The sequence below is a fragment of the Pseudopodoces humilis genome, chromosome 2 (assembly GCF_049639895.1).
Source record: "Pseudopodoces humilis isolate 2021_Gansu_Grassland_sample_001 chromosome 2, ASM4963989v1, whole genome shotgun sequence".
NCBI classification, from domain to species: Eukaryota; Metazoa; Chordata; class Aves; order Passeriformes; family Paridae; genus Pseudopodoces; species Pseudopodoces humilis.
In genome coordinates this window covers 32,502,697-32,529,174 of record NC_142201.1, presented here as the reverse complement: position 1 = coordinate 32,529,174, position 26,478 = coordinate 32,502,697, and the positions used below count along the sequence as shown (strand labels likewise).

The following is a 26,478-nucleotide window of genomic DNA, read 5'->3' as shown; positions in this document are numbered from 1 at the left end:
TACTCTTTTCCATCCCTGTCGTTACCAGTGTTTTTTTCCGTGTTGCAGCAGCAGCATCATCCTTGCTGTTCTGCTCAGCTTTTGTTTTTCACCAAGCTTCTCCCCACCCACCCACCATACAAGCTAAAAGGGAAGAGCATGGCCATGACCATGCATGTCACCAACATCCTGTTTGCTCAGATAGTGTTTTCTCTTCATGGTGACCCTGTGGAGGAAGTCTACAGTTCCTCATGGTGTTTCAGGGAGTCTTCCAGGCCTTCTCTTGGTTCACCATCAGTCTCTGTGTATGTAGCACAGTCTCTGTGTATGAGGCCAGAAACATTGTTCTAGTTTGATTTCCTCTATGGCACAGACTTAAGTCCAGCATAACGCATCAGACTTTTGTTTGCAGAAAGTCTTGGAATGAGGAGAGTATTTGACTTCTAGCAGTTCATCCTTAGAAATCCTTTCTTTCTAGATGTGGAAATCCTTTCACGAACAAACGCAAAAGAAATACCAGGGTATGTAACTAAGACACACTGGACATTTGTGATAAAGCTAATTTCAGTTCCCTAACTTAACATTTTCTTTCTAGCATCAAAAACTTTTTGAAGAAAAATTTTCAACCTTTTCAGTCTCATCTTTAAAATGGGAGTCCCAGCATTCAGCACTGCAGCGTCCCATTGCCACGGTGGGCAGGTGTGTTTAAATGACAAACACAAGTGTTCACTGCTCCTCACCCACCTGGGGATTGTCACTGGCTGGTGTCCTGCAGTGTTCAATGAATTCTGACAGCCTTTCCCACAGCTTTTCCGTTCCACAGTCCCCGTTTTGTGGGGAGGTGGGAATTGATGATGTGCTGGCATTGTTTGCTTTTTAGCTAGTTGTAAATGTGTTACCATGGAATAAATTAAACTCAGCAAGCACTCGCTTGTTTTTCAGTTCTGTTTTTCTCTCAAGTCACCAAAGTACTAAAGTTAGGTCTGAAATTCACCTCCACTGAATACATGTGGGAACACTCATTTACTGTTAATTTTCTATTGACAAAGAGTTCTTTGAGAGGTAACAGAACCAGCTGTGCATCCCCTCATGATGCACTTTACTGATACTTTGTATTACTCATTTTAATGATGCGAGGCTTTCTCTAGAAGTATGTAGGTTACCTGTGTAATTCTTTCCTTCACTGTATGTTTTCAAGGTCCTCTGCTGAACTTGAGGAATTTCCTTGCAAGAGATATGCTGCAGGCTGGATTTCATGTTTGTGTGCTCCCTCCAGCCATTGCCTCATTGGGTAGTTAGCCAAGTATGATCTTCTGCATGAGAAGTGTTCTTCAGTTGTGTCAAAGGAATTCATGGGAAGGTGCTGAAGGGCATCTATGTTCTCTTTCCTTGTCTTCTCTCAATTGCTTTAGGTGTAGTTGGGTGGAGATTTATCTGGCTTGATTCAGTGTAATGGGAATGAACTGCCACTGCCATGTACTGCATGCAATTTGAACACTTTTTATTATACATTTTCTTCTCAGTCAAGTATTTTGGTGGCTTTTTAGAAGGCACAGGTATGTGCAGAAAGATGGAGAAATGCTAAGAATTAATTTTAAAAGCTGAAGAGCTGTCTGACCTAGTGTAGTTTTCTTCCTCTCCCATCCTGCACATGGCTTTAACCTCTGGAAGGTAACCAGACTGGGGATCTGCAGAAGCAGCTGAGCCTGTGGTGTCCTGGGCTTCTCTTTAACCAAGGGATTCTGCAGCCTTTCTGGGGTGGGAGGGCAAGGATCTGGAAGTCCACCAGCATGTTATGCATCACCATTGTTTAGGGGAAGTTTGATAAAAAAGACGCATGTTTATATAAACTATGTGGGTTTGAAAATCATAATTTTAGCTGGTTTTTAACAACTTTTGCAAAACCTTGACAGAAACTGTTCTGGTTGTGCTTGTCAGCAGGATCTGACATACCTTTGCCTGCACACCTTGACTTGTGATCTCTGTATTTGCTTTGAGAGGTTGCAGATCACCTCTGGCCCTGTGGCACTGTCAGAGTCATAGCCTGACACTACCCCTCTTCCCTGTGTCTGAGCTCTCTGCTCCTTGCTGGCTCTGTCATCCATGAAAACAGCAGCTGTGAATTGAGTGTGTCAGTGGTACAGCAGGATGGGTAGTGGTCCTGGAACAGGACTTAAAGTAGATGAGAGCTTTAGTCTCTCTTCATGCTCCTGAGTATTTTTTTCTTACCTCTCATACTGAGTTCCTTTTCCAGGAGTGAAAAGTTAGGCATTCCACTTTGCATGATTTATCTAGTTAAAAAGGTCAGTGCACTGGCTTAACACTTCATAATCTGAGTTTTAATGCATTTAAATGCTGCTCCCTTCCATTTCCTGTAGGCTGCACATCTGGAGATAAAATCTCATGTGCTGACACATGGACAGAGAACTCTAAACCTGCACCCTTGTTTATTTGTGTTCTCAAACATTTGTGCAACCTTTGAATAGACAGATTGGTTAGGAAAGGGCTTTTGAAGCAGAAATTGAAATTAATCCTGATCTCTATGACTCTTATTCACCTGGCTGGTATCTTGTCAGCTTTCCTGAGGTAACAGTGTACCTGTGTGGTCATCACTAGATTTTATTCTGGCTCCTGAGACTTTTTTTTTGCTTCTCTTCTGATTTCAGGTATCTTGGAGTTTTTTCACCATCAGTTGAAGGACATTGTTGAATATGCAGAACTGAAGACTGTCTGCTTCCAGAATTTACGGGAAGTGGGAAATGCTGTCCTGTTTTGCCTTCTCATTGAACAGAGTCTGGTAGGTGCCTGCTGTGCTAGTTTAAAATCCATCTGTCTCTCAAAATGTACTCTCATATTTTTGTTACTAACGTCATCAATAACAAGGTTGAAATCTGTGCGTTTGCTGTTACTGATGGGCAGATGGGTAGAAACAGTTCCCTGCACTCATCTCTTACAGTCTTGCAGGGGCTTTCATGTCTGTTAGACACAGTGATGCCTGACTTTGCTGGGTGAGAGACGTCGCCTCTTGCGTGGTACCTGAGGATCTGACTTTGCAACCTTCACCATAAATTAAAATCACATATTTTAATGTGGCACTCCTGCAGCCAGTCACAGTGTGGCCACTCTATGTCAGCGAGTTGTGCATCTGGTACTGCTGTATTCCTTTCCTGCATGTCATTCCTGTTGAGGTCTGAAACATCACAGGGTTAATGTGGACATCCTTGGACATCCTTCTTGCTGCCTGGATGGCTGACAGTGGTGCAGAAATTCACTCATCTGTCCTAGCCTGAATGAAACTGTGAAATGTGTTTCTGATGTGTTTGAGCTGCTTCTGATATATCTAGAGTCTACCTTACACTGTGTAAACCTGCCCACTGCTGAGGGCACAGTGCTACAACTGATCCTTTATCCCTACCTTCAGTTTTATTTTCCCACCCTTCTTCCATGTTATTACTATTTGCTGTCCAAACAAGATGCCCAGACCTGTAATTTCTTTGTTTTCAATGCTTTTGGGTGCTTACAGAGGAAGGGTGGGCATTGATAATGGATCAGAACAGCAACAAGTGTGCTGGCTTCCCTTTCTTTACCCGCATGGTGCTGTTGAATGTTGTGTTGGGGGGGTCTCTTCCTGCTGTGCATTAGGCACCCTGCCCAGGCTGTGCAAGCTCACAGTGCTGCTGAGGTTGGGCAGCACGCAGAGATCTTTGCTGACTGCAAACCGGCCACGTCATTTCCTCAGCAAGCTGGCTGGGGGCCTGCTGTTGGACAAAATAAAACCCTCACAGAAGGCTTCCCTAGGGGGTATTAAAGCTGTTGGTGTTAGATAAGGTAATGAAGACATGCTGTTCCTCAGGGTTCCGCTCATGATGTTATAGGATCCCTCCCTCACGGCAGAGAGTAGTTGTAGGGCCGGGTGACAAGCAGCGTACCTGTAGTCAGTAATGGCGCAGCTGTAACAAGATGAGAGAAGCTGGATTGCTTTGGATTCAGAGTTTGTGCATGGTGAAAGGCCAGACAGGCAAGGGCTGTCACTCCCTCTTGAGAGGATTGAGGGTGTACCAGAGTGACACCAGCATGGAGGTGCCTTCTGTGGGACAACACCAAGGTTACCCTTTCCAGTCATACACCCGTGCTCACTGCCTCTCTTGTTTTTGTCCTCAGTCAGGCCCCCATGTCCTGTCATGTATTTCAGTGTTCTTCCACTGTGGTCATCCCTCATAACTAACCTAGATTTCAGCTCAGTGCAAAGTGTAATTCTGAGTGTATCTGTGCTAGTGGTTGGGTCTTGTTCATCCTGACTGCCTAACACATCCATTTCCCTGGTTGACATCAAGGAATTAGACCTGGAAAAGGCACATGAGCCCCAGCACCCTAGCCTTGCTGAGAGTATGGACAATGACTGACTTTTCTAATATTAGTGTTGAGGGATTACAGATTAGTAGGGCCTCTGCTTCAAAAATGAGGAGAGGGTCATAGCAAAATCATGCATCTGCTTCTGGTCATCTCTTCATTTTTCCTGTGTGTACAGACAGGAGCAAAGAAACAGGAGACGTCTGCCTTCCTTTCCCCTGTCCCTAAAGATGTAAAATACTTCCTAAGACATGATTCTCTGCTGCTGTCACAAGTCTCTGCCTGCCTGGCAGGGAGACGCTCCCATTAGGATAATGGGTTGTTCTATGGCTCTAGTAAAAATAACCAAGCAGTGAGTCATCTTCTTCCCCTTTTTGTCTTTTTTTTTTTTGTCTTCGGAGCTGTCTGCCACTTTCCCACCAAAATTACTCATTCTGCATTAGTTAATTTAATAAATACCCTGCCCTTTATGAACTGCCAGCCGAGGGTGGGAGGGGAGTTGCTGGAGTTTATTTGGGGGTTCAGAGTACCCTGGTGAAATGGAGTGGTCTTTGGGAGGGATCCATGAGGAGAGGCAGGGCTCGGAGCGGCTCGCTGCCGTGGTGACAGAGGCTGCCTGCCCTCTGGTGTTTCTGCAGTGGCATCGGCCAGCGTTTGGAATCCTGTTGTGGGGGTCTGGTGTGGTTTGGGGATTGATGCTTCTGTCCTAAATGCCTCTCGTTTTCTTTTTGTCCCAGTCTCTAGAGGAAGTGTGTGACCTGTTGCACGCAGCGCCATTCCAAAACATCCTGCCCAGGGTTCATGTCAAAGGTATTGGCAAAGTGAAAATACCTTCCTTGGGTAATGCATTCCCCTTTTCCTTCCTGCTGCTGCGCTTTCAGTAACCACCTCCAGCCACCCTTTACCACAGCGCTGGTAATTGCAGGACAGAGGTATCAGATCCAGGCCTGTTTGCCTGGCTGAAAAAACAAATGTTTCCTGGCGATGTTCTGTGCAAATTACAAGGGGAAGAGGAGGAATGCCATAGACAGGGAAAAGCAGGATGAATGCCCAGGGCAACGTTATCCTGCTTTGTGGATATATAGTGAGAGGCTTTTTGGAAGCTGCTATTTAGCTTATAGAATTGTCACTTAAATGTGGTGTAGGGAGTCTGTCAGCAAGTAAGTAAATAAAAGCGGTCCCTGTAGATTTTTCATTTCCTTTTCACTAAACTGAGTATGCAGTACTGAATATTTGCAGGATTGCTTCTTATGGTATCTGCTCTCCTCATCTTTCATCATCAGAAAGTGAGCTATTCCCCCATCCCCCTTGCCCTTCCTTTGTGTTTCACCTCTGTCTCCTTCCTTTTCCATTTCTTATTGCTGGAGCAGCTGATTTGTTCTGCTTGGAGAAATCCCATCAGCTACAAAACTCAGAGAATATTTCCAAGCTCACAGTAGCTGTTTGCATTTTACATAAAACTAACCAGACCATTACAAATGGTATTTTCCCATTTCCAGAGAACATTTCTTACTTGCCAGTGCTAAGGAAGTGCCAGCTGCTTTTTGGCCTTGCTGTGCACATAACTCCTTCCTCATTTTGCCTCACCTTCTAGAGATAAACATTTTATGTGTAAAGACAACTTAGTTGTCTCAGTACAAGTGGGGATCAAATATCTTGGCAGCAGCAGCATAACAGAGCCTTACATTCTTCCTTGAATTTAGTTAATTAGATGTACTCTACTACAAATCCTTCTGTTTGCACATGTAATGTAGCATTTTAAAATATGTATTTCTCTAAAAGTGAAAGATTAACCAGCTATTTAATACTTAAATTGCTGAAAAAGTACACTGTTTTCTTCCTCACTGGATAAAGATTGTGTTAAAATAAGAATTCTCTTGGTTAATTGCAATTTATAATTGCACTCTTCACTTCTTTTTCCTTTCAGAGGGTGAAAGACTTGATGCTAAAATGAAGAGACTGGAATCAAAATATGCTTCACTACATTTGGTTCCTCTCATTGAAAGACTTGGCACACCCCAGGTAATCTCTGTCGTTTGTGTCAGAGGCAATTCAGGAAATTTCTGAGCTTTAGAAAGCTTGTCCTGATAGCTCTGTCAGAACTTCAACCTGCACATCCAGCTGCTTCACACAAATTATTTTTATTTAGATCCATTAGTTTGGTGAAGTTATTAAAGCTTAGAAGTTTAAAACATTTGAGACTGGGCCAGAAGTGACACATCTGGGGAAAAATGCTAATTGGTATGTATGTTTACCATGGGATACCCTCCCAGTGTAAGGTTCAGCCTGGGAGCTCCTCCTGCAATTTCCACCAAAAGCACTGTGTTCTTGTTCACATATATATATATATATGTATATATAAACATTTTGTCACACTTTGGAAAATGAGCTGTCATTTGAGTTGAGCTCTCCTGGAAACAATGATCAAAGGAGAACATTCTTGAACTGCCTTTGCAGCTTCAGCACTCTTCCCCTTTCTCCCGGTGTAGCAGTGCATTAATCCACTGCTAACCTTTGCAGTTTACTATTGGTTGAGATGTGAATAGTAGAAAGTAAGAGCAGAATGCCCTGAAGCAGAGTTCAGACTGCTGTTGTCATTGTAGGTGCTGCAGTTCAGTAGGTGCTGCTGCAGTAGGAGAGAGCTGTCTGTGTGGTGGAACAAGCTGGGACAAGCACAAGCAGCATTGCCTCCTATGGATTTTGTCTGAGCCTATTGGTGCTCCTCTTTGCAGCTTTCTCATCTCTAACAGCGGCAGCTGAGGGAGGTGTGCAGGAGAGCTACAGCAGAGCACTGAGCTCTTTGGTTTTGCTTTCTGCCTCCATTCAGACACAGAATTCTTTAAAATTCCCTGAGATAAATCTAGGACTAGCATTACTGCGGTTAGTGTTACTCACTTTAAGCCTGTCTGCTTAAAAAGGATTTTACCATTTTCTCTGAATGTTTTTCCATTGATCCGATCCCCAGGTTAGCAGTGTCTGACCTCACTTGAAGTCAGAAGACATTTCTCCTAGAATAAACCACGTGAAACTGAAAAATGTGTTGTATTTATTTTTTTAAAATAAAATTTTGTGGTGAAGTGGCTTTTACCAGGGTTTTGCGCTTTGTTTCTCTCCACTTCAGCAAATAGCAATCGCAAGGGAAGGGGACTTGCTGACCAAAGAACGCCTCTGCTGCGGTCTGTCCATATTTGAGGTCATCCTGACGAGGATCCGCTCCTTCCTGGATGATCCCATCTGGCGCGGACCCCTGCCCAGCAACGGGGTGATGCATGTGGATGAGTGTGTGGAATTCCATCGCCTCTGGAGCGCAATGCAGTTCGTCTACTGCATCCCCGTGGGAACACACGAGTTCACTGTGGAGTACGTGCTGCCAGCTGCCCCTGGGGGCAACAGTGCTTGGCTTGTCCCATCGCGGCAGTGGGGCTGGAATGGAGGTGTTCGTGTGCCTGTCTGCAAGAGCTTAGTGCAAAACCAGGGAGAAGTGCTGCCGTCAGAACGAGGGGCTCATCATCCACTAACACAGATGCTATTGTATCTGTAGTGAAAATAACCCTCTATTTTAAGTATTGCCAGTGTATTAAGAATGATCGTGTGACAAACAGCCTTAGCACGTGTCTTTCAATAGGGGCTGTACCCCTATGAACACCCAGCTTAAATAGCAGAATATTTGTGCATCTAAGTTTTAACATGTATTTCTTTGAGTAAAGAGCAGGAATGAGCATTTGGAATTTAACAAGTTAACCAGGAACTGTTTGTTCTTGGTTTTGTTGGTTTTGAGAATATCATTATTGAAAAATTGTTGAGCTGTAACATGCCTTTAACTGAGCAATTAGAAAACAGCACAGGACATTTACTCCCTTTCATGCCTGCAGCCTAAAGGAGCAGAGTGGTGTTGAATTCCTGCTTTGTTTTCTTTGCAAGCCTTGTTTCCACTGAAAATGAAATGTAATGCCACAGGAGTCTAATGGACAGTAAATGTTTTTGGAGTAACTCTGTTATGTGAAATTAAAGGAGGAAGGGAGTTCTGTTTTTTTTGTTAAGCATCTATTTTAATTGCTTGTGATATCTCCAATGATAATCAATATACCCGAGCTTTTGCTTTCCAGATGAATGTCTAACGTATTTATTATTTAGCGCAGTGGCTGATTACCACGTGTTTGCTGTGACTGTTTTGAAAATGTAGTTGAAACCTGCTCTGTGGTGTGTTTCCTGTTCCAGGCAGTGCTTTGGGGACGGCTTGCATTGGGCTGGCTGTATGATCATCGTGCTTTTGGGACAGCAGCGGCGCTTTGATGTGTTGGATTTCTGCTACCACCTGTTGAAAGTCCAAAAGCACGATGGCAAAGATGAGGTTATCAAGAATGTGGTGAGTTGAAAACATCTGTATTCACTGTACTAATAAAGACAACAACTCATATGGAGTGGCAATCCTTTTTTTAGAATGAATTGCTGAAAATGAGGGCACCAGGATTTCCAGAAACAAAAGATAAAGGCATTAAGGCTGGAGTTTGAAAACTGGTCAAACAGAATTCTAACGTCACAAATATATGAGATTTTCTTAATGCCTTCCCTCTCATATATGTTCATTCCCATAATGATAAGGCTGCCTTAAATTCAGCTTCTTTGTACCCAAAGAATCACTGTCAAAAACCAAAATGCACCTTGGATTTTCACTGGCTTAGCAGTGCAAGAGAAACATTTGTAACATTCCTGGGAGAGGTGAGGTAATGGCATTTGCTGCTTTTCTGACTAACGTTTTTCATATCCAAAGCTAATTCCTGTGTCTGTTCTTTTGATGCTTGCAGCCTTTGAAGAAAATGGTTGAGAGAATTCGCAAGTTCCAGATTCTGAATGATGAAATAATTGCTATTTTGGACAAGTATTTGAAGTCCGGTGATGGAGAGAGCACACCCGTGGAACACGTGCGCTGCTTCCAGCCTCCAATTCATCAGTCCCTTGCCAGCAACTAGATTCTCACCTAACAATACTTTTTGCACCTCTTTAGGCTGAAAGTGTGAGGAGAAAAAAAAAAGCAAGAAACAAAACCCACACCAACAGTTTTAAAGAACACTCTCATCTGTGTTTTCAGTATGCCTGTGCCATTTGAGGGGCACACTGTTCTCTCCAGTTTCCAAGCACAGTAACTGTATACAATCCATACTTATTTTTCTAGACTAAAATTTTATACACTTTGATTAAAATCCTGTAAGATTTTTGAAATCTCTTCGCATTCCTGTCCCGAGATGGCCATTTCAGACTGGACTGGTATAATTTTCCCCTGAAGCTATAGAAATAATGGCTGTGGAGGATAAAAAACGGTTCTGTAGAAAAAATTTTTAGAAATCAATGCATAATAGTTTGTATTAGAGCCTTAATTGCTTAATTCACCTTTATTAAAAAAAAAAAGAGAAAAAACAAAAGAAAACAACTCTGCTGGTGCTTTGTGAATAATTTTCTAGTCGATTCTTCTTCCTCTTTGCAAAACTCTTCTCAGGGATCAGTAATTATGGAAATGAAGGCTATTTAAAGTGTTTGTTTCAAAGTTATTTAACATGGAAGTGCCCAATACGATTCTGATCTTTTTACAAGGTGGAAGTTTGATTAGAATGGGGACTGTTTACTCTTTCCTAATGAGAGCTTCTAACACAGTTTATATTTTGGTTTGCAATACACACCTGCGTACCCAAACATGTTTACAAGTGATGAGGAATTTTTGTTTATGAGAATCTTGACTACAGTGATCCATCCATTACAGGTGTAATTCATCCCAGTACATAAAATCTAGTGATGTTGATCATGAGTTATTATGGAAAGTATTTGCTAAATTTCACTTGCTGTATAATGCAAACACTGCATCAGTAAAATTGTAAAACTTTGCAACTGTAGAAGTTGAATTTTAAAGCAAACTCTTCAGCCATAAGTAGTAACTCCTGCTTGCTTACTCCAGGATTCTGTCAGTTTGTCAGCTGGCTTTGGGATCAGCCCTAACTAAGATGTTAAGATGGCCAGAACAGACAGATGACGTGTTTCACCCAGGATATGGATTCATGGAGGTGTTACTTGGTTAGTGTTTCTGACCCATAGTGTGAAACCAAGAATGCATCCCTTTGAGAACCTGTTTTTTTCCTTTCCTCTTACTTGTTCATGGTTAGGTTACAGAACATCTTTTCTCCCAGTCAGCTCTTTCCAGGTGCTTCACAGCCACGAACTGACTCCAGCAGTGGGTAGAAATGAGCATCTGACAGAAGAGGTACACAGGAAGTGAGAAATATGTAGGTATTGGAGTGGCACAGAACTCGAATTTGAGGAAAGAAATTAACTGAAATTTCCTCAGCAAAACAGGATGGAGATTTTCCAGGCACTCTATCAGCAAGTTTCCACAATCACATGTTTCCCTAGGACATCTGTGCTTGAGAGCTGCCATTCTGGAGTGGTGTCTGTCATGGTGAGAGTGCACACAAGGCTGCCCGGTGCGTGGGAGACAGAAGTCAGGCATTTGTGCTTTGTTACACCAGCTTATTGCAGGATTTCTTTTACAGGGTATTTAACAGATGATTGTCTTTAAGAAACAGTCTTTGAGTTCACAGAAGACTTTTGGTCAGCCAGATGCTTCCCTGTGCTTCCAGCTTCTGTTAAGCAAATAAACAACTTTCATATTTGCTGACATCATCACTGGTTTAAGGATATCTCACACTCCTGAGGCTTTGGCTCTGCACTGCTGCAGAAATGGTTAATTAATAAAGCCTGATTTTTTGTTTAAGAACTATTTAAAAATAACTAATCATGATGTGAATAATTTCTAATTCTTACCAGTTAACTTTCAGCAGTAAGAGAATTGGTCTCTTAACACCATAAAGCTACTATTAAATACATACTTTATGATCACTGTGGGGAAAATAGTTTCAATTTTGGATAATTCAGACATTAGTCCTAGGAGATGTTTCTTTCCCATTTTTATAACACAAATTTTTATTATTTTTTAAAGAAGGATTATAGACTTGATAGAAACTAAATATTCTTTGCCTGGTATAACCTTTCCTACCTAAAAGGAAAAACGCAGCAAGGTGCACAAAAGGTGGAACTTATTAATTTCCAATTAGTTCTTATTAAAAACCTTTTTCTTGTTTGACACCTTCACCTCTCCTGTGTGTTGTGACTCATACCAAAGGAAGGCAGCAGAATTTTGTTTCACAGGTGGTAACTTGGTTTTTTTTTCTGTTCTAGGAAAAAAATATCTTAATTTCTCTTAAACACTAAGCACTAAACCTAACAACATCCAGCAGTAACTAATCAGTATCTGTCCCAAGTATTTCCAGCTTTCACATGCATGGTAGAAAGTTTATAAAAACCTTCCCTAATTTTTATTTCCTGCCTTTACAAAAGTGAATTACCACCTACCTGCCTCACCCCTACCCTTTTTTGTTTTTAAGCAATGTCATTAATGTTTAATTTTTTTGGCTCTTTTTGAAAAACTCAGTGTTGCAGCCAGTGCCTGTGTTGCTGCAAACAAAATAGCGATTCTGTAGTTCAAGCTGTAACATCAGGAGCACGGAACAAGTCTGCAGAGCCAGGGCAGCATGGTGCAGCATAGACAGAACCTGACCTCTGTTACAGAAGAGGGAGCAGCTTTTTTAACTATTAGTAATGATTCACATCCTTCCTTCTGCATAAATTGTCATGGCAGGAGGTACTATCTCACCTATCCATGCAGAGCACGGATCCTGCCTTCCTGTTTCTGCCAGCCAGTTACTCTGATTTGGTAGAGCTGGGCTTTTTTCATGCAAATCCAGCAAGTTTTGCACACAGCTTTACCTAACCAGTATTTTTGAAGGATCAGTTGTGCTTGGTTGTAGCCTTCCCTTTTCTCTTTTACAAACTAGGACAGGAGTAGTTGCTGCAGCTCCTGTTTCAATATGCTTACAGTCACTCCATGGTCAGTTGGGGCACAAGTACAAAGGATCCAGGTTCACTGCAACCTTTTTACCACCAATGCAGAAATAAAGCCATTTATTTTTGATAAAATTGTAATTAGTGCAATACATCTTAAAAACAGAAGAATGAAATGAAAGTATTTACACATAACTTAAGCAACAAAACCATTTGTGGTCTGAGGTCATTTTAGTACTTTTTAAAGTAAAAATAAGGCAAATAAAAAACATTTCAGTGTTCTTTATCCAAACTAATTGAACTCAAAAATCAACGATTGTCTACACATACTGTTAAAAAGTACATGAATTTCCAGACAAGCTCAGACATTTCACAGCAGAAAAAAAAAATTCCAGGGTTACAGAATTGTTCTTTTCTTAAGTAACATGTAGATATTTTCAGAAAGCTGACAGGCTTCCATTTCTCCTGGCTGAGAGACTCTCACTGGACTGCATTTCACCTAGGCAGGCAGAACTTTCTTCATCATCATTAAAGCTGTCATATGTGCTCAGCAGAGTGCCATTTGCTGCTCTATCATCCTTCCGCAGAGAGAGGGGCAGGTTTGCTAGGGTGAAGTTAACATCTTTGAAGGCATGCAATAAAAAGATCCCCACAATAATAGTCAGGAAGCCGCTGAAGGTGCCGATAATGTCATCAGCCGCCATGTGTTGCCATTCCTTGAAAAGGATGGCAGAACAAGTTAAAACAGATGTTGTAAAGATGACATAATATATTGGAGTCACTATTGAAGTGTTGAATATATCCAGAGCCCTGTTTAAATAGTTGATCTGTGTGCTCACACAGACAGTAAGGCTTAGCAGCAGAATCCAAGACAAGGGATGTTTCAGCACTGGTTTTCCTGCAAAAAGTTCCTTTATAGCAATGCCCAGACCTTTGACACAGGAGACTGATAAGGCTCCAATTACAGAGCAAATTGTTATGTACACGAGAATGTTGGTCTGTCCATGGCGAGGTCCCACCACACATATTAGGATTAAAGACACAATGACAACCAGCGTTGCGAAGACCACAAAACCTGGGGGGGGAAAAAAAAATCTTGTTATTTATAGACACTAATGGACACACTTGTTACTTATGGACTCTATCAGCAGCACAGGTATTTATCTTACGGGTGCAAGGAAAACACTCATTAACAAGAGGACCAACTCAGCTTAAACAGAAGAGTTCAGGATGTTTCTCATTCTTCCTCCAACATCACAGTTTAGATGATTTTAGATTGAGCAAGCCAAAACAAAGGAAGTACCTCAGGCATGCTGTATTACCTTTACCAGTCTATTGGCAAGACTACCACAGGAATAGATTGCTAAACTGCCTTACATCCAGACTCACTGAGGTGTAGATGCCACCAGACACAGATCTGAGTCTGAATTGAGTTTTTTAGGAGATATTTTGGTAGATGGCTGTATTCATCAGCAGGTTTTCAATGATCAGGTCTTTCCTTGAGAATAGCTTTTTAATCTCTGTGCTGACTATTTCCTCATGTTTAAGATGAGAATTGCCATTGTATAAGTAGTATTTTGCAGATGTGCATTTGTGAGTGCCTCTTCTTCCACGTAGGCATAGCAGCTCATCTATAGGACTTCACTTCTCAGACTACACCACAACACCTACCTTTTTATTTTAAGGACAGGTAAAAGTTGCTCTTAGAGATGACACAATTCAATCAAAATTTATGGAAGTTTTGTTTATCCACCTGTGCTGCTGCATTTGCTTAAACAGTCACCTCAGTGGTTGCCATCAAGGCACTTTATTCAGGGCCGGACAAGTTCATCGGCATCATGCAAAGTTCCCTATGGAATCATGTTACAGAATTCAAATCTCTACTTCATTTGGACAACATGCCTACATGAAATAGACACAGGCCATCTTCCTGGAACTTGAAAGCAGCAGTAATGAAACTAATAAATGAAAAAATGATGGGCTCTGTATATATCAAGCTGGCATTTTTCTTACCTGGATCACCTAGTTTGTGAGACATTTCATCCAAAGTTTCTACTTCTTCCTCTTGTGGAGCATGAATTACCATCACAGTTGATCCCAGTATACTTAACAAACATCCTATTTTTCCATGTAAATTAAGTTTTTCATTTAAAAAGAAGGATGACAGAATGGCACTAAGAAATAAGGCACCAAGAAACATGGGATTAGTAATATTCATTTGCTTACCAAGTTACAGGTTGTTCTGTAACATGCATACACAATCTGCAGCTTAAAAATAGCTATTTTCTATCTTGAGATACTTGCCATGGACAGAACTGCTGTTAATATTTGGCCTCTGCCCAGAACCCATTTTTCATGCTGCCTGTCAAAAAAATGGTCTAAGAACCTATAAAAAGTAATTTTAGAATGAAAAAAATCTTTCCTTAGGAATGAAAATACTGCTCCACTGCAATCACCATGTTTTTGAAATGCAGAATAGCTTTTCAGAGATGGACATATAGATGCATTGCTAGAACCCTTTTATATCATAGCCACTAGGTATTTGGAGAAACTTAAAAGTTACTCCTGATGTTTATAAGCACTCTATTGTGAGGAACAAAGCCCATTTATTACAGCATAGTTCAGTGACATATTTCTAATGAAAGTTTTATTGTTCTCTCAAGTCACACTGCTTTCTGTTAGTGTTTCTTACCTTACAAGAACACTGAGAGCTCCTAGAGGAGTCACTAACGTAGCTGGTGCAAAAGCATAGGCAGCAAAGTTTGCTACTTCTCCAGCTCCCACTGCAGAGGAACAGGAATTAAAACCCAGGAGTTAGGCTGTCTCATGCAACAAACCTCTGATCCAGGGAAAGTGTTCATGTAGACACAAACGTGCAGCAAGAGAACAATGGAAAATTCTAATGATGGCATTCAGCTAACAGTACTAGCAGAACACACCCCTGCCTCTCTTCCCCACTATTAAATTTTAAAAGCTGGCTGTGGAACTACAACAGGTATTAGAATTAATTCTACCAAATCAGAACTTGCTTCATTTTAGTGTCTGTGCTGTAGCTCCCCAGCCTGCCAGCTTGACTCATGAAGTTCTGCATGGAGAAATTGGCAATAGCAGGATATAGCACAGAACATACAGTAAGCTATAATTACCTGAATACTGCCAGTAAGGTGAGAGTTCAAGCAATGAAAAAAATTCAGAAAACAGGCATAATCCCAAAATATGCTTCCCTTTAAGAAATCCTATATATCTAAGCACTTCTCTGCTAAGACAAAAACCAGAGTGCATATAGATAGCAAAGACATACAAAACCAGTATCTGCCTAGTTCTGCTGCACAAAGAGGGCAATTACCTTAAAGGAAGAATTTCTGGTGTGAGAGAAATTATATTAAAATCATTAGAACTGCATCCATCAAATCACCAGGTAACATTATCATGTATTGTAGAATCCCAGTCTCATTCCCTTTTTTGTAACCATGCTGCCATCTGTGGCATAGTTATTTATTAAAATTATATAATGCAGATTGTATTTTTGACACTTACATGAATAATTTTTGATACTTACTTGAAAGAAGTCCAGCCCACCACAGCCATTCCTTAAGGTATGCATGACCACCTTGACCTAAAATTGAAAGAACACTGGCTATTCCACTAAAAACACCGATATCCTGTCACTAGTAACACTGCCATGACATAAAATCATTTTTGCAACCCATGCTCTTAAAAACATGAGCAGCCTTTTGATACCTAGGCTCTGTAGCTAGAAGGGTTGAAATCAAAGCATCTTCAATTTCTGATGTGCCTGTGCCTCCTACAGCCTACTTTGATAACCAGCTATTTTATTTCTTTTGTATTAGAAATGGCACTGATGATATCTGCATTACCCCGAGAAACAGTTCTTTCAAAGCTCTGAAATTACATGAAAAGCCAAGTTGTGTCTCTTACTAAGACTGCTGCTCTGCAGAAATTGTGCATGGTTTATATGTGGCTTATTACATGTGCAAACATCACATTTTCTCATTCCAAACCAGAGTGCATGAATTATGTATCTCAAGATCAACCATCTTTTAGAAGCAAAGATGACAGGCACTGAATAAAAATATTCAGAGTCAACCTTCTGAATCATCTGAGGATGCTGCAACTTTCCTATCTAAATCTTAATTGTCTTTCAATTTAAAACCGTTACCCTTCGTCCTGTCAATGCAGCACTGGTTAAAAAACAAAACAAAACAAAAAACAAATCTCTCTTTTTTATAAACCCCCTTTAGGTATTGGAAGGTGCTATAAGGTGTCTCAAGACCCTTTTCTCCTCTAAGCTGAACAATCCCAACTCCATCAGCCTATCCTCAGAAGTGTTTTGTCCCTTTGACCATTCTCATGGCCCTTCTCTGGACTTGCTGCAAGAGGTCCATGTCCTTCCCACACTGGGGATCCTGGATCTGGAACAGCACTGCAGGTGGGGTCTCACCAGAGCAGAGCAGAGGAGCAGAGCAGAGGAGAGCAGAGGGGAAGAATCCCCTCCCTTGCCCTGCTGGTCACACCTGATTTGGACATTTTTGGCTTTCTGGGCTGCACATTGCTGGGTCATGTCCAGCCTCTCATCCACCAGCACCCCCAGGCCCTTCTGGGCAGGGCTGCTCTCCATCTGTCCATCCCCAGTTTTGTGTTGATACCAGAGGTTGCCCTGATACAGGTGCAGCACCTTGCTCTGGTTCTTCTTGAGTCTCATGGGTTTGCACAGACCCACTCCTCAAGCCCATCCAGGTCCCTCTGGATGCCACTTCCTTCACTCTAGAGCATCAACTGCCCCCCTCAGCTCGGTGTGCTCCACAAACCCACTGCCAGCACACTCAGTCAATCCCACTGTCTGTATCACTGATGAGGGTATTTAATAGCATTGCTTCCAGTATGAACGCTTGAGGCACAAAACTCATCACACTCAGTTACTACATGTAATTCTTAGTTTTCTAAAAGAATCTCCTGACACCCAAAACCAGTTAACACTCTTAAATTCACTCATTCAGGAGCACAGATGTAGTTAACAGTGCTGCTTTCAAGTTCAATTTGCAAATGCAACTTAGACTTAACTGACATACAAAGGAATCCTTTGACAAGTGTCCCCAGAAGGCATTACATATGCATTAAATAGCATGTGTCACACAGAGTTAAGGGTGTCCGACACCAGAGAAAAAACACACCAGCTCTGTGTTTTAGGTTTCATATACATGTAACAAAATCCCAAAAAAGAGAAAACAAGATGAGTAGTTTAATGAACTAATGAACAGAAGTAATCTTCTGTTAAACAGCAAAATCTAAACATCAGCAATTTATTAAAAGATGTATGTATTTACCTGCTCTCATGGAGCCTTTCCTGGCTAACCGGAGGAGACCTTTCTTTTTCAGGATGAAACTTCCTCCAATGAAAATGCTGGAACTCATAGCCAACACCAGACCAATACAGAAGTCATACTTCCCACGAGTTTGGCTCATCTCGTAAACTACTGAACACTGTCACATTGATCAATAAGGAGTAGAACTTCTGTTACTCAACAAAATATGATGCAACACTGAAATATGAGTAAAATAAACACATTAGAATTATGGTAGGAATAGGTTCTGTATAGGAAAATCCTCAACAGCTCACGTGACTGGTTCTCCTGCAAGTGGCCTCTGCTAAGAGTGGGTAACAAAAAAAAAAAAAAGGCAATCTGAAGCATGTGTAAGCTTGCACTAAGGATGAGTAACTAACCAGTCTGAACACAAAGAAGGAAGGGTTTCTGACCCGGTGTATAAAAACTGAAACCCAAACAAACAGAAATTCTTTGAGAAACTTTAGTGAAATTTTACAAATATGTCATTTATTTTTCTTTTCACTGAGTATGCAAATCTGTGGCACACCATGTAACTGATGATACTAATCAAAAAATTACTTACATTGAAATCAGTCTGTAATAGAGTTTGAGAACAGTTGCAGCATTTCTTCCATATAAACTCACTAGAAAAATGCAAGAGAATATTACAAGGATGTTTAATCATAGAGCCATCTTCAGAATACAAACAAACCTCACATGCACGCACATGCAATTTCTCTTTAACAGGAAAAGTCTGGCAAGAAATAAGGCCTTTGTTAATTTATTTTACACAGCTTTCCATACTTGTATGAAGCACCTTTCAATATTACTTTTCCCTGTACTTTTATGCTTTCAACTTTGATTAGTTTGCTATACCTCTAGGAAAACCTAATAGAGAGCTACTGGCAGGTTAGCATTAAAACCAAACACAGATCCTCTCACTTGCATCCAGTTAGGCTGTGAAAAAGTAGAGGACAACAATATGCACTCAACATAACACTGTTTCAAATGCTGCACAGTTCAAAATTCTAAAATCCATTTCCCTTAATCCTTGCACAGTAATTTTTAATATCTTATGCTGTAGGATACAAGAGAGTGCTTTCACTTTCTAGAAACTTTTTTAAAGAAACTAGATTCTCACATGATACAAAACCAACTATCGAACAAAACCAAGAAAGACAAATCATCAGTGCATGAGAAAACCCAGCCACCCCACCAACTGCATAAAATATCATCCTGGTTTTGGATTCAAACAGAACTCTCAGTCCCTTGAAGAAGTTTTTAATGCAAGGAAAAGACAAGATTTTTGCGACTGTTCTCTCCACCATCTGTTCCAGCAGGTGTAAGGCACTCTGTTCAGGTAATTGAGCTAAGAATGTTCTTCCAACTCCAGCTGGTGCAAAATGTGACAGTGGTATAGCAGCACCTGGGGGAGGTGCACCTGGGGAGGGGATGGTTTGGCTAAGCTTTATACTTCACTGGTTTTTTCAACAGTTGCTACTTTAGCTATATTACTAATGGGATTATTTTTACTGGTGTAACTGTTTACTAAAAGACAATTCTCCATATTGGCAAAGCCACTTTTTTTATTTTCCTTTTCTTTTCTCCCTGGCTTGCATACCTTCACCTACACTGACAAAGGAAAAGAGCATCAGTTAGTCCCATCCTGACACCTTCCACCCACTGCATTCCAGAAACAAGGGAGAAGCACAGGCTGCTTTTCTTTGCAGCAGAGGAAGAATTTGATTGCAGAAGAATGAGAAAACTTGTGTGCTCACAGGTAATTTTACAAATTTAGACTTGAGAAGGATGCTACACTTTAGAACTAGTATTTCTACTTTCTCCCATGTCCCAAATACACTGAAGTGTCCTGTCAACCATTTTGTTAACCTTGTAAATAACTCAAATCTCAGCCACTTCAATCACATAAATTCAGATAAATTACTGCTAGCTCTTACCATCAAGTTGATTTGTCCTCACAGACATAGCCAGTCCCATTATCTGCTTGGGATGGACTGTCTTATTTCCACCTAAGGTTTATTCAGATGTCTACAGTTGCAGACAAATGTCACACAGTCATGGTGGACCCAGCTTCCCTCTGTATACAGCACAGATATATTTTGCATGTGTAGAACTGACATGTGCAAGGTCAAAGCAGTACCAAGCACTAGAAGTTTTACACTTTAGGAAATCAGGACTTTAATTCTAACTCTAAGACTTAATAAAAGAAGAACTAATGCATGCTCATAAATATAATCAAGAAAAATTATCTAAGGGTATGAGAAAAAAAATGCCAAGAAACGAGCAGTTTCTGGAATAAATAACGCCTCTCATGTTTCTGCCTTGGGACGTGCCAAAGCTGTTGCATTCCAGCAGCCAGGGCCACTACTAGGTTATAAACAGAGAAAAGCCAGAAAATGTAGGAGCTAAATACAGCTGGCAGTCGTGCAGTTCTGCAAAGGCTCTCTAATCAAGTTCAAGCTGATTTTAACACATAGAACACTTCATCCACCCAAGATCAGCAGTGTCATGGAGGAGGAGTAGTAGTTTCCTGCTCTGATTTCAGAGAAGTAATGAAGGGCTGAGACTCTCCTATTCACAGAAGCTACAACATCTACCACGCCTCCAAGAACCACTCATTAATGAATTGCCTGTGGATCTGCTGGTGTCATGAGTCATAACTCCCAGTGCGCAACAGTGCAATGACACACTGCACAGGGAACTGGATTTGAAGGTTATCAGACAGGGAGGGATGGAGAAACTCAGAATGTGGAAAAAAAACTGTGGGAGATAAGCAAATCCAGATTAGCCACAAAGTTTTTTTGCTTATTTTCAAGATGTAACCAAATGTATCACAAATGCTAGCAAGATACAGACTCTCTGGTCCAAAACACACGGTAACACATTTTTTGTCTCTTTGTTCAGAGGTTGTTTTCTCTCAAAAGCAGCACAAACAGTGCTCAAAAGATGTTACATTTATTGTAGCTAGTGAGCTCTCCAAATATTCAGAAACATTAAAAGTGGTGCAATGAGAAGCAGTAATATTTTACATTTAAAAGAAAATAAGCATAAGTAAGAATGTGGGAGTTACCAGCCAAAGAAAATTAGTATCACTTCCACAAGCTGTAGGTTGTATGGAAGCAATAATTAGAGCTGGGAAAGGCAGACAAGGTACATTGTTCCAACTCTGCTTACTTGGCCACTAGAGTTCAGTAGACAGTCTTTGAAAGACTTACAAGAAAATTTAGTGTAAATATACACTAAATTATTTAAATTCAAGGATCTTTTCTAAAACCTGCTCTTATCAACTATGATCAAGATAATGCCATTAAGCAAAAAATGACTTTACCAGGCCATTTACTTCAACCCTTTGCCATGTTCTACATAATTCACTGCTGCTCCTCTTTATAGATAATTCAGCCAAGCTTCTCCAATGAAATACGTGCAAAGGAAACTTCAGAAACATGACAGCTATGCTTTGATGCCATTAGGAACTCTCATTATTTAATCATCTTCACTTTCACTACCAAATCCCATTGCTGGAAAAAGATGCAAGTCCCTTTATCTTTGCATGCACATATCAGCATTACTCTGCAGGTTAGGTGCTTGGCACCTCCTGCTGTGCCACCCTCTGGGTCCTTTCCCAAAAGCTTTTTTCAAGTGCAATTTCCAAAGCTGCATACAGCACTTTAGCTTGAGTTATTATCACTTCTGCAATACAATGGTAGACTGTATTTCTTTCTAAACACCAAAACAGGTGAGTATTTAGCCTTTTTTCTGCAGTCATCTACTGTTGACTCATTTTCAACTTCTTTATTAGTATAACCTCCTGCATTTGTACAGCAAATTACTCCTGCCTGGGTGTAATATCTTCCATTTACTCCAAAAAACATCACTCTTTTTAGAAATGTTTGCTGAAAACATTCAACCAAGGTTACACACTGGCAATCCTTCCCTGCCCAATGTTATTGATTATTTCTTTGTCTTTTGAGCCAGATCAATAACATTAAACAGCCAAAGATTCAGACACTATGGAAGATTTTTAAACAAAAGCCTGCTTTGGCAAGACAATAATATTCTAGGTACAGCCATTCTGCATTTTTTGAACTGTTCTGTGATACTTCACTGTCAATTCTGCTTATTTACTTGAGCTCCATTAGAAGTTTTACGTTTCTAACATTGGAATTAAGCACCTACTTAATGCCCTTCTAGCCATAAGGCTTGTCATGGGAGAAAATGGGGTTGAATCAACAACTTGCTCTGACAAATACACATTGACTATTATGTGTCATGTTCACTATTATGTGTTCCCTTTTTCCTTTCCACAAGCATAAAACTACATGAAACAAACATTCCCTAACAAAACCGAAATCCAAATGTTCGGTGATGAGCCTGTAGAAGGCTCATTATACATACCAATTTTGTTTCAAAATCCAGAGGAAATCACTTCTTAAGTATTTAGAAGTTAGGTTTCTAAAAGAGAAGTTAAAAATAACATTAATTGGCATGTTGAGAATTTGGCAAAAAAATTATGCCCATTATTTCAAGACAATTTTCATGCATGACACCCAGGACTTTACAACGTCCATCTATGCTTTAAAAAGGAAGAGGATTTTTGTTTTAGAAACACTTGAATAACAAATCAGTGTGATTTTAGATTTGATCTTCCTTAGATACATCTTGCCTGAAACTGTAGTTATTTAATCCCTTTGCTTTTCACTTCACAAATTGAAGAAACTAACCTGTGATCCAAGTTATTCTTTAGAAGTACAGCATTAAAGTTGAACTGAAATACTTTCCTAATTCTTTCAGTTTAATTCTGTAACTAAAGTGCTAAGGCACTTTTATTGCAAGATAAATAAGTTTTAATTATTGGTTTTGGTATGGTGAGTTTTCAGAGGATGTTTATATAGAATCACAGAATATGCTGAGTTGAAAGGAACCCACAAGGATCATCAAGTCTAGCTCCTGGCCCTGCACAGGACAGCCCCAAGAGACCTACTATGTGCCTGAACACATGTTTAAACTATGTCAGGCTGGTGCTGACACACCAGCACTGGGGAGCCTGTTCCAGTGCCAACCACCCTCTGGGTGAGGAACATTCTCCTGATAAACCTTCCCTGATAGAGCCTCAGGCCATTCCCTGGGTCCTGTCACTGGTCATCAGAGAGAAGAGATCACTGTCTGCCCCTCTGCTTCCCCTCATCGGGAAGCTGTAGACTGCGATGAGGTCTCCCCTCAGTCTCTTCTTCAGGCTGAACAGACCAAGTGACCTCAAATGCTCCTCATATGGCTTCCCCTCTGCCCCTTCACCACCTTGGCAGCCCCCCTTTGGATACACAGAACGCTGGGGCAGTGGGGAGTATGAACACAGAAATATTTGTAGTAAGATTACTAAAACCCTCCAATTATACCTAATTATTAAAACCAATTATTAAAACCTTGCTCATGTTCCATCCACTCACAAACATCCATTTTAAATGCTGGTATAGAGAAAATGTTGAAGGACAGGCACAACAGAGTGTTAGGATAAAAGAGCTCAAACCTTTAAAAGGCACGTGCACCTTTAAAAGGCCAAGATGGATGCACACAGTACCTACTGTATACACTGTTCAGGAAATAACACATTCAGTTTCGTACTGCACATTTTCCCCAATGCAGGATACAGTTTTCCAGCTCTTGCCCAAACTTATAATTATTTACATACTACATGTAGGCAATTTAAAATCATATTTATGTTATATATATGCATATACATAGAGTTAGAGGCACTATCAAGTGGTCAGAAAGCAAAACATACCTAAACTATCCTAAAGTTGTCTATTTTAAAAGGTTTAGATAAACTATGGGGAAAATTAATTATTTACAGCAGATTTCTATTTATACAGCAAAAGCAACAGCACTCCATTTTATGAACCTAGGAAGAAACAAAAAAGTGCCACATTAAAAACCTATTCTTTCTATGAGCTACTTTTACTTATACTAAGTCATTAAAAAATGACCTTTAATTAAAGCACTTTCACATAAAGCTAAAAAATACCTTCAGTAAAGCAGTGTTATTCATTAACTGAATACAACCTACAGACAGTGCTTTCTGACACTGCCTTGACTGTTTTCATGGAAAGCTATCAAAATAGACTCAAGATAAGACTTGCCTCATCTTTGCTGTACCTGGCACATGAGTTCCACTCTTGTGGAAGGAATAACCAGCACAGGGCCACTGAAGTTCCCCCTTTGGTACTTAATATGGGCAGTTTCAAAAGTAAGAAAATTCAGGAAGTTAAAGTCCTAGATTGGACTAGTCATTAGTCACGGCTACTCCTTTGACACGACTCAACCTGTTATAACCTGCCTTCTTGTCGCCAGGATTTCATCATGAGAATGAAGTACTTTAACAAAAGCAGAATTAGTGTGACACTGAATTCTAAATACAACGATGCCAATGAAACCGTATGGAATAATTTTATCGACAAAGCTGTTACCTGCCAGGGAGAAAATCCCTAACTGTATATAATGAGGCACATCAAAGGCATTAAGACAGAACCACAATGACTTACATTTATCGTGTTTTCAGTACAAACAATGTTAAAGACATCGTAGTGAAATAGAGAAAGTTGACTGCTTGAAAAAGATTGGGGAAAAAACAGAGATGAAGGAGTTAGATCCAGGCAACAACTTCACAGTGTATGAATGAACAAAATCTTCACTCTGAATTACAGAATCAACTAGGCTGGAAAAGACATGTGAGATGGAGTCACCTATGACCCAACCACCACCATGTCAACAGACCTTGGCCCTGAGTGCCATGTCCAGTCTTTTCTTAAACAGCTCCGAGGACAGTGACCCCGCCTGGTACCTCCCTGGTCAGCCCATTCCAACATCTCATCACCCTGTCTATGAAAAAATTCATCCTAATGTCCAACCTAAACCTCCCCTAGTCAGCTTAAGACTACAATGAACTACAGTGCAAAGCTACGATTACTTCTTCCACGTAAAAATGATGCACCAGGGCTCTGAAGTTCTGCTGAAGGTGCTCTGGAACCAGGCTGCACAAGCCTCAACGTGGGATAATTCAATCCTGGACCAAACCGAAAACGAACCGGTTTAGTTGCCTGGTTAAGCACACGCCAATACGGGGCACAGCTGCTCCAGACCCAGCACACTGTACCGGGATACCTCTGCGCGGTCGGAGAACCCCGCAAACAGCCCGATTTAGAGCTTTTAATCTCAGCCTTCTCAGACCAAACCACAACTTTCCCACTACGGAGACACCACCCTCGGGCTCGTACAGGCAGACCCAAGGCCCGGAGCCCCGCGCCCCCCGGCCCGCTCGCTCCTCACCCGCAGCGCCCGGCGCCGAGGGCCTTGCGCCGAGCGCTCCGCGGGGAAGGAGCCCCGCCTCCCCCCGCCCCTGAGGGGCCGGCCAGGCCCCCTCCCCGCCTCTCCCCGCCCTTACCTGCGGTCACGGCCCCTCTCACATCCCCGCCGGGAGCGGCGAGCCAAGAGGAGACGGGGGCGGGGGAGGCCGGAGCGGGCGGCGGGAGGGGCCGGTGCCCGTCCGCTCCAGCGCCATGAGGGAACGGGACGGGACGGGACGGGAAGGAGCGGCAGCGCAAGGCGAGGCGGTGTCCCGGGCCCGTCCACCCCCTCCGCTCCGCGGTTCCGGCAGCAGCCGCCGGAAGGGGCGCGGCCCGGCCCCGAGCCCCGCCCGCCGCGGGTCACATTCCCCTTCCCGCAGCCGCCTCCCCCCGGGCCGCCCGCCGGCTCCCGGCACTCCCGCGGCGCTCGCTGCGGCCGCCTTGCAGCCCGGGTAAGTCTTTCCCGCGAGCCGCCCCGGCCGGGAACGCTGGCAGCATCCGCTGCGCTGGTTTCATACTCCTCCCAGAAAATCGCACAATCACAGAATGGTTTGGGTCGGAAGGGGACCTTGAAGATCATCCAGTTTCAACCCACCCTGCGTGTACAGGCACATCTCCGACTAGACCCGCTCGCTCAAAGATGCGGCCTGGCCTTGACCACTTCCAGAGATGAGACATCCACAACTTCTCTGGACAACCTGTTTCAGCTCCTTCTCACCCTCACAGTATGGAATTTTTCCTAATATCTAATCTAAAACATACCGTCTGTCACTTTGACACCATTCCCTTGCCCTGTCGCCATGTAAATAGTCTTGCCCCATCTTTCCTGTAAGTTTCTTTCAGGTACTGGAAGGCTGCAATTGGGTCACCCCGAAGCCTTCTCTTTCGCAGGCTGAAATAAACACAAGCTGTTTGCCATAAGAGAGAGAGAGATATTTTACTGGACCAGGTAAAGGGAATGGTTAATGAATTGATTTAATCCGGGTCACCCACTCTCAGCACGTGCTTTACCCAAACTGCTTTAATCTCATACAAAGTAAATGGATAAATACAGTTAGACAAATATTTGCCCTCGGCACACAGCAACGAGTCTTTGAAACAGTCATAACAAGTGTCAGGCTCACAGGGTTCTTTGGTTTCTTCGGGACTGTCTCTGAGTATGCTTTACACAGCTGCCTTGTCACATTAAGTGTGAACAACCAACACTGCCAAAATACCTGTGGTAGCTCCACATGCAAGATGCAGCTCTGCCTTTTTAAACTCAAGACAGTTTTGTCACATGCCTTAGTGACAGCAGTTCCTATTTTTTTAGTCTTCTCAGAATTTGTGTTGACAATATCCCAGTCTGCATAAGCAGCTGCTTCATTTTTGCTACACCTGGAAACAAAACCAATCTTGGCTTTCCCTTGCAGGATACCCATAACAAAGCCACTCCTCATCACGTTACCTGCTGTGTTATATCTCATTAAAAATGGTCCTTCACTGTCACAAAAATTAAATTTCTACACCATTCAAAGCACATGCATAAATGTTAGGCCTATTTTATTCTTGGAAGGCAA

The 26,478-nt window shown here is 41.7% G+C and overlaps 2 protein-coding genes across 12 annotated transcripts in view; one reads left to right on the top strand and one right to left on the bottom strand.

Annotated features, from left to right (window-relative positions):
• Positions 1-9,757, top strand: part of CYFIP1 (cytoplasmic FMR1 interacting protein 1) — a 74,911-nt gene extending 65,154 nt beyond the window's left edge. For both annotated transcript variants that reach the window (XM_005516509.3, XM_014250331.2), the window contains exons 26-31: positions 2,646-2,776; positions 5,067-5,139; positions 6,257-6,351; positions 7,451-7,689; positions 8,548-8,695; positions 9,135-9,757. In XM_005516509.3, coding sequence (XP_005516566.1) covers positions 2,646-2,776; positions 5,067-5,139; positions 6,257-6,351; positions 7,451-7,689; positions 8,548-8,695; positions 9,135-9,299 — 851 coding nt within the window. In that variant the 3' untranslated portion in view covers positions 9,300-9,757. The remainder of the gene's footprint in view (positions 1-2,645; positions 2,777-5,066; positions 5,140-6,256; positions 6,352-7,450; positions 7,690-8,547; positions 8,696-9,134) is intronic.
• Positions 9,758-12,319: 2,562 nt separating this feature from the next.
• Positions 12,320-25,221, bottom strand: NIPA2 (NIPA magnesium transporter 2). 10 transcript variants are annotated; one of them, XM_088051874.1, is made up of 10 exons: positions 25,018-25,221; positions 24,119-24,179; positions 23,362-23,478; positions 21,978-22,034; positions 18,145-18,205; positions 17,562-17,777; positions 15,776-15,832; positions 14,909-14,999; positions 14,230-14,390; positions 12,320-13,291 (listed from the first exon to the last, which is right to left on the bottom strand). In XM_088051874.1, the coding sequence occupies exons 6-10, from the start codon at positions 17,698-17,700 to the stop codon at positions 12,654-12,656; spliced, it is 1,086 nt and encodes a 361-aa protein (XP_087908000.1). In that variant the 5' UTR covers positions 17,701-17,777; positions 18,145-18,205; positions 21,978-22,034; positions 23,362-23,478; positions 24,119-24,179; positions 25,018-25,221; the 3' UTR covers positions 12,320-12,653. The 10 variants fall into 10 exon arrangements, with proteins under 10 accessions (XP_087908000.1, XP_087907999.1, XP_014107701.1 ...); XM_088051873.1 differs by lacking the exon at positions 23,362-23,478 and having other exon boundaries at positions 24,119-24,182; XM_014252226.2 differs by lacking the exon at positions 23,362-23,478.
• Positions 25,222-26,478: the final 1,257 nt, after the last annotated feature.